Source organism: Peromyscus californicus, unplaced genomic scaffold (genome assembly GCF_007827085.1).
Source record: "Peromyscus californicus insignis strain IS unplaced genomic scaffold, ASM782708v3 Scaffold_3__1_contigs__length_106647218, whole genome shotgun sequence".
NCBI classification, from domain to species: domain Eukaryota; kingdom Metazoa; phylum Chordata; class Mammalia; order Rodentia; family Cricetidae; genus Peromyscus; species Peromyscus californicus.
The window spans coordinates 57061166-57069264 of NW_026294551.1; the positions used below are offsets into that span (position 1 = coordinate 57061166).

At 47.2% G+C, this 8099-nt stretch overlaps 1 protein-coding gene across 1 annotated transcript in view; it reads left to right on the forward strand.

Annotated features, from left to right (window-relative positions):
* The window catches only part of Dnah9 (dynein axonemal heavy chain 9), a 354060-nt gene extending 346359 nt beyond the window's left edge, over window positions 1-7701 (forward strand). Inside the window, 2 exon segments of the mRNA XM_052756894.1 lie at window positions 5636-6025; window positions 7239-7701. Coding sequence (XP_052612854.1) covers window positions 5636-6025; window positions 7239-7466 — 618 coding nt within the window. The 3' untranslated portion in view covers window positions 7467-7701.
* The last annotated feature ends 398 nt before the right edge of the window (window positions 7702-8099 follow it).

Here is an 8099-nt window from a genome sequence, read left to right on the forward strand (position 1 = left end):
GGCTAGAGGAGGATGCAGACCAAGGCCTATGAGATAAGGGAGGCCCCAGAGCAGAAGCACAGAGTCCTTTGAGGAAAGGTGGATAGGGACAGTTGAGGATAAAAGGACAGAGCCTCTAGAGATCAGAGCAGAGGACCCAGAGCCTGCTCTAAGAGTCCACCTAGACAACAACAGTGTGAGTAAGGTGAACTTCTAGAAGGCGATAGAACAATGACCTAGAGGCTGTGAGGAATCTGTATGACCTGGAGGGTATTTTCCAATCAGAATCCTCTCAGGAAACAGTTTCATGAGGACGGTCCCCAGAGCAGCCTCATAACACATTCTCCCATCTCTGTGTCCGTCCACCAGTCTTGCTGTCCTCCCTGATGACAGTGCCAGGAGACCCTGGGGGCAAGTGCAGCAGCTTCTGAAGTGCAGCAGGAAAGAGGAAAGGCAGAGGATGCCCTCCATGGCAAAAGGAGGCCGAGTTCAGAGCCGGGGTGGCTACAACAGGCGGGCCTCCCCGATGGGCTGGCCATAGAGCACACCAGCACCTGCTGGATGGGAGAGTGGGGAAGTCTGCTTCCAAGTTTGGGGGGGGGGGGGGGGGCTGAGGGGGGCGGGGTCAGGTGACCTGCTGACCCAGCAGGACAGGAAGAGGAAATGCTGCTGCTGACCTTTGTCCTTGACTTCAGTAGTCCCTTTACCACTGGAAGCTGCCGCTAGTTCAATGTAGGAAAAAGTGGGCGTCTCCAGTCCCCCGGCACTTAAGACGAGCCAAATGATGCCCCAAACTGGGCACCACGGTTACAAAATGCCTGACCCTTTGAGTCATTAACCAAACACTCTTAGCCTTTCTGATAAAAATGAACTGACTGACTATAAGATCAGGTTCCCGGAAAGTCCTAGCTGAACTGCCAGACACAGCCCTAAGCCTGGAGCAGCTCAAAGCACACAGAATATGGGTAGGGAAGAAGTCTGGGGAGAAAGCCAGCCGGCCACAGACACGCTCCACAGAGAGGATTTCTCTTGGGAATTCACCACTGTCAGACATCTGGCTCTTGGCCTCCCGAGGTGTTCTCACTCCCATTAGCCAGATGCACAAAAGCCTGAGCTACGGAATTCTTAAATGGTGGTTCGTTATTTTTCACCATTTCTAATTTTCAAAGGAGCATATACTGATAGACTGTTTAGAAACAGTTTACCTCTTCCTACAGAGGTAAACACGAGAATTCAAGTTTTTAGACTTGTCCAGTACAGTAGACACTAATGTAAACGGCACATCCAAGTTCAAAGAAAAAAGACCAAAAACTGTAAAATATCATTAATAATTTATACTGATTGTATATTCTAATATGTGGTATTTTAGGTATATTGCATTAAAAGAAACGTTAGAAAAATTAAACTCACCTGTTTCATGTTTTGAAATGCAGCTGCCAGAAAATCTCGGAACTCCCATGGGTCCCATTTCACTTGGCTAGCCCGGCATCTGGGCATGTCTGGAACTTCTCATTATTCAAATGATTGATGGCCTTGGATTTTTTTTCACTGTGCTTTAGTTTTTCTAAATTTATGCACTTGTTCAAATGCAAAGGCTGGCTTTGGGTCTCGACTCCCACAGACTGTTGACTTCCAGCTCAAGTTGGGAGGGGCGTCATGCTCGGAGCCTTTGATCATCATCCATTCAACAACTACCCAGCCCTGATACCTTTGGCTATTTTGTTCTCTACCAGAGACTAAAATGAGCAAGCCACTGCCAACCTCGGTCTAGAAGCCACAGTGAAAGATGTGAGCCCCTTATTCTACCTCGTGGTGACTTATGTAAATGAAAGCTAGTGGCCACGGGTAATGATGTGTATACGTGTCAGCAATCCCTGCACTCGGTAGGTGAGATTACAAATTCAAGGTCAGCTTTAACTATGTAGTGAGACTTTATTTCCCAACACTAAGGGTTGGAGAGGTAGCTCAGTGGTGTAACACTTACCTAGAATATGTGAAGGCACCAGATTCAAGCCCCAGTCAGCATGGGGCGAGGAAAAGGTAGCAACAAAAAACATTTTCCTGAGAAGAATGGACAGGATCTGACCCTGACCCTCAGCATAGGGTGTGACATGAAGCCCTCAAGGAAGTGTCATCCCCAGCCTGTCCTCTACCCGGACTGATTGCTGCTGTTGCCATGTGACCACAGCCTGATTACTGATGACCTTCCAAAGGGAGGTCTCTGGTCTCACCTGTACCTTCTTCCTTAGCTTTGAGCTGACCGCAGCTCATGAATCTAGCTTCTAACACAATGTGACTCAAAGGAATGCAGCCCTACAGGAAAAATAAGGTTTCCATTCTATTGCACCAAAGGAAGATTATGAAAGCACTTATTTATAGGGACGAGTCAGTGCATAAGGTCACTGACAAGCAGCCTTCATCACACCTGGGAAAGGTGCCACACAGACTGCAGTGGTCTCCCAGTTTCACATCAGTGTGGAAACCAAGGAAGTGTGTCACAGGACCCTGGAACCCAAGGGTGCTGAAGAGATGGAAGAGACAGATTTTTATGTTTTCTTTTCACTGACCCACCCTGTGAGCTGGTAGGCTTAGATATTAACCAGTGCTGCTCAGAGCCAGGCCAGGAAAAGTTAGGAAGCCATTTCCTTTATTGCATCATAATGTTTAAGAAGAGCCGTAATTAAGGGGCTGCTGAAGGCTCAGCCTTTAAGGAAACATGCCGCTCCTGTAGAGGACCCAAGATCGGTTCTCAGCACCTCTGGCAGGCCCCCCGCAGAGACTGCATGCAGGTGTACAAACCTACCCAGACACATTTGCACACAAAATTCAAAAAATGAAAATATTTTTTAAGAGGGACACAGGGACTGGTACCCAGAGTTTAGCCATAGACTCTTCCTGTCCCCCCATAACAGCTTCCATCAACCTGGCAAAATCTTAGGAAACATCTTTTGGTTTGTTTGTTCTGAATAGCTTTCAGGACAGGCTAGCGTGGAGAGTGTCAGTGCTATACTCCCCTAGGCCTACGAAGGCAATGCAGGTACACTTGGTAAATCAGGAAAGGGCCCTGTTGCCTCCAGCTCCTTAAAGACCAACTCTTTCTGCTTCTGCTGTCAAGGTAATGAAAATGCCTGCATCCGGAAACAAAACTGCAAGGCAGCCCCGATTCCTCAGTAGTTCCTGCTTCTGTGGTACAGCGGGGAAACCTAGAAGGCAGCACGCTCTTTTGGTTTCTCTTGCTTGTGCATTCGGTTTAGTCGATGCAAAACTGTTGTCAGAAAAAGTGATACTATAAGCAGATGTGAGAGAAATTTTATGAATTAAGTTACATATTTTATGTTACTTTGCTGTCAAAAGGAGTTTAGATTTCTGAAAGGTGTTAAGAATTAAGTATTGCATTAAAAAATTAGACCTTCTTTTTCTAGCATCGTATTAAAGTTCATAGCAATTACAGATTCGTATCAGGCTAGTCCCACCACACAAAATACTCCTAGCACCCCCCAAGTCTGCATTTATTACAGCTGATGAGCGCACAGTGACACACCCGGAGTCCACAGTTTTCGCTTGGGGATTTCTCTTGGTGTCACCCTTCCTATGGGTTTAGACAGATAAATCTCAGCACATAGCCACAATCATAGTTCCATGCTGCCTAGTGTCACTGCTGTTTACATTTGTGTGACGGGGAGGTGTGTCTGTGTGGATGTGTGTGTTGGGGATATATACGCACAAGCATATGGAGACCACAGATCAACTGAGAATGACCTTGTTCCTCAGGAACCATTCATCTTGTTCGGGTCTCTCATTGGCCTGGAACTCACCAATTACACAAGGTTAGATGGCCAGTGAGTCTTCACCTCCCCAGCACTGGGACTAAAAAGCACATACCACCATGCCTGGCTATTTTACAGGGGATCTGGGGAATAGACCTCAGGTCCTCATGCTTGCTTGGCAAACATTTTTGCCAACTAAGCTATCTCCCCAGGCCACGGCACTTATTATTTTAATAGTAAGCACATCATTTCTTAAACAAAACTCAGACTTGGCTTCAGGCTTCACTGAAGCCTAGCAACAGAGGATTGTCAACTTGTCCCAGGGAGATAACCAGAAACAAATGACTTCTCTTTACAAGCAAAGGACAGGTACTGTCTCAAGTCGCAAATGACCTATGAATTTGTCTCACTCTGACACAGTCCTCAAAGTAGGACCACCAGAGGACCAGGGCATTTTCATCATACTTCACCACTACCAGTAGTCTGTGTCCTGAAGACTTAAGAATCCTGTGGGCTTACAGTATGGGACAAAGCCAAGACTTCCTCATGCACAGTAAATAACTTCCATAGACAAACCCAAACTTGATAAAGCTCAGAAGAGTTTTGTGGAGAAGCAAACTTAACCCTATCATTCCCAGGCATGGTGCTGTACACCTGCAATCCCAGCACTTGAGAGGCTGAGGCAGAAGGAATGTGAGTTGGAGACCAGCCTTGGTTATGAAATTTTTTACACACACTTATTTTTTCTTGATAGCTCTGTGATACTGTCTTTTTGTAGTAATTTATTACTTTGTACATATCCTTTTTAACCAGATTAGCAAGCAAATTGTGACATTATAGGCATATTAAGGTTTTTTGTTTGTTTGTTTGTTTGTTTGTTTGTTTGTCAAGACAGGGTTTCTCTGTGCAGCCCTGGCTGTCCTGGAACTCACTCTGTAGACCAGGCTGCCCTCGAACTCAGCTCTGTCTGCCTTTGCTTTCTGAGTGCTGGGATTAAAGGCATGTGCCATCACTGCCAGCTTAAACTTTTTTTTTTTAAAGCTGTAACATAAGGTTTGTAATATGCCCTGGAAAAGGTACATGATTCTACAGTTTCCATCAATAGGAAACACAGCCTTCCCATCTATGGGGATTACTCTGAGAACCCAACTTAATACCCAGTCTCATTATCCTCTACACCTCGGCTGTGAAGAACAGACTTGGACATCAGCTCTGCCTGTCTGTCTGTCCTTGGCCCCTTTACTCATATTCATGTTGCAAAGAGTTCACAAATGCTCTTAGAATCAAGGAAAGTCAGCTAAATTTTACCCCTCTCCCCAGTCACAGATCCAGGACTTCCCACAGTCAGCGTCCTGCTCTGCCCCTTTCTCTGCTGCCTGACTTCCTTACCCTCACCCGGAAGTCGACAGTAAGACCAAGCAAAAGGCCTGAGTATTGAGGCTTCTACGCTGCTAGGGACATCCATGCCTGCCAGGCCACGTGTAACTGTGGGGCACGTGAAATACAGCCAACAGGACTTAGGTGTGAGCCTGTAAAAAAGGCTGCTGAATTTGCTAGACCTACTGTGGCAGCCTTCAGTACGTAGGCCCAGTGATTCCTGTAGGAGTCCCCCTCAGTCATCTGTGCTGCCCCAGCCTCATGGAGCAGCAATGCATTGTGGCAGCAGCCTTCTCTTTGATTGCTGCCACTGTGAAGTGGGCAGCAGTGGGCACCAGGCATGTTCTCAAGCACCAGTCTTGACGGGACAAGCAAACACAAGACAGGACCGCACTAGTAGCCCCCACAACTGGAGTCAGCTCCTAGCTATCTATGAGTCAAAGGACGCAGAGACCAGTATTTCCCGAGACTTCTGCCTCCTTACTCTTTGTCCCCCTACTCTCGGTCTTTAGGGAGAGCTGACCATGACCAGCGAGATGGAAAACTTACAGAATGCCCTGTACCTAGATGTGGTTCCAGAATCCTGGGCCAGGCGAGCCTACCCTTCCACGGCAGGCCTGGCGGCCTGGTTTCTGGACCTGCTTAACAGGATCAAAGAGTTGGAGGCCTGGACAGGCGACTTCTCGATGCCCTCAACTGTGTGGCTCACAGGCTTCTTCAACCCCCAGTCCTTCCTGACTGCCATTATGCAGTCCATGGCCCGCAAGAATGAATGGCCACTAGACCAGATGGCCCTGCAATGTGACGTGACGAAGAAGAACAGAGAGGAGTTCCGGAGCCCCCCTCGGGAAGGGGCCTACATCTATGGCCTCTTCATGGAAGGTGCCTGCTGGGACACACAGGTATAGTCCGGGGACAAGCTGAAGGACACCTTGGGGCAGGCTGGATGACAAGCACGCTGACTGCCCAGTGCGGTGCTCTGGAATCTTTTTACCTAGGTACACTTTCTCTCGAGACTATTTTTACCCAGCCGAGAATGGTGCCAGAGCAAAGGCTCTGGAGAGGGAGTGTGCAACCACACTAGCGGGATCTGACCTCAGCACCACCATTTACTAACCATGTGGCTGCGGTCTAGTGTTTCCTCTCAAGAGTCCCATTAACCAAACTGTTCAATGGGAGAAGAGCCGCTGTGGAAATCCAATGGGTTACTACAGGAGAACTGGACTGTATCTGGCACATAGACAGCAGATGATGCTATAGAACTGATGGTAACTGGTAAAGGGCACTGCATTTCCTTCTGGAGCGATGAACCTAATCTGAAACCAGTATGGTGTTATTAATCTCTAGGAACACCTAATCATATGCTTTAAAGGGGCTGGCATTATGGTATGTTAAGAAGTCTGCGCTTGCCCTGCTCCTCCTCAGCATGAACATTCTGTCCTGAGGACCACTGAGAGCATCACTGTTCACTGTTCTGTCGCCCACCATGCCTTCCATCAGCCACAGAGAACTAGAAAGACAAATCCTTTCAATACATTTCACAAAAACAAACCAAACTGTCCTGTCCACAACAAAAGCGGGTCAGGGTCATGTGGGTAAAGGGGCCAGCATTACCAAAGACCACACGTGGTAAAGAAGTGTCCTGTGGTCCTGGAGAGTTGGGGAAGCAGCAGGTTAAAGAGTTAAATGTCTTCTGAACTCTACAAAAATGTCCTCTTCAGTGTGCTTGCTGTAAGTCCAAATTTATTTGGCTAACGACTCTTTTGCTCCTGGGAATATAGCTTATAATCAGTAGAAACTTTATAGCTCATGATACAGTGGTCCTAGGTAATTCTATCAAGGCATCTCAGAAGACCGTAAGACAGCCCCATCTGAAAAGTTACAAACTGTCCTACACTATCCCTTGTCCCCAATTAAAGAAAAAAATGTACCTCCTCCAGAAAGTTGCAAACAAAGGAACAATTAAAACAGTAGATTTATGCTGAACAAATAGAAGTTTTGAAAGTAGGAGACAGTTTCCACTGTGGGTTAATAGGAGAACCTCTCACAGAAGCAGGGCTGGCTGGCTGAGCTCTGCTGGCACTGAAGTGGCTCTCTTCACCTTCCTGTTCTCAGGCTGCGGTCATCACAGAGGCAAAGCTGAAGGACCTGACACCCCCCATGCCTGTGATGTTCCTCAAGGCCATCCCAGCAGATAAGCAAGACTGCCGAAGTGCCTACGCTTGTCCTGTGTACAAGACTTGTCAGCGGGGACCCACCTACGTGTGGACTTTCAACCTGAAGACTAAAGAAAACCCGTCCAAGTGGGTGCTAGCCGGTGTCGCCTTGCTTCTCCAGATTTAGCATCTTGCAGAGCCCTTGGGAGAACAAAGGAGGGTGGCTGGCGGCTCCCTGATAGGGAAGTAGGTGAGGGTAATGGCAGATTTTTAATGAAGAAATCATAGGCTCCAACCTTCTGTAGAATTTCTCTGGGGGACTTGGGGTGCCTGGAGTGAGGCTGAGATGGAAAGTCGGCCCAGGAATAATGGGAGAACTCTGTAGTAGTGAGTTTTTACTAATAAAATGATTTATTCTTCAACTCTTCTAAGAATTGTTGAGTCATAAATAATGAAGAGACCAAGAGAATCAAGCTGAGAATGAACTCTGCCCATTACACAGTACAATCCTGGACCTCAGGGCTCTAGCTCCCGGATACCTCAAGCACATAGGCAGTGCCCATCAGTCAGAATTTCTATCATCGCTGTTTGAAAACATTAATATTTCTCTGTACAGAGTCAGAGAATAAGCACTAAAAGCTTTGCAAGCCAGTCTTGGCTAGACACCTATGTGGCCACTGCAGCCCAAAGCAGCCTAGACAACAGGGAAACCAGTGGGTGTGGCTGCATTCCAGTAAGACTCACAAACACCTCTGTCATGGCAGCTGTTATATGACACCTGTCAGTGATTTGTGATTAAGTCATACATCTACTAAATAAT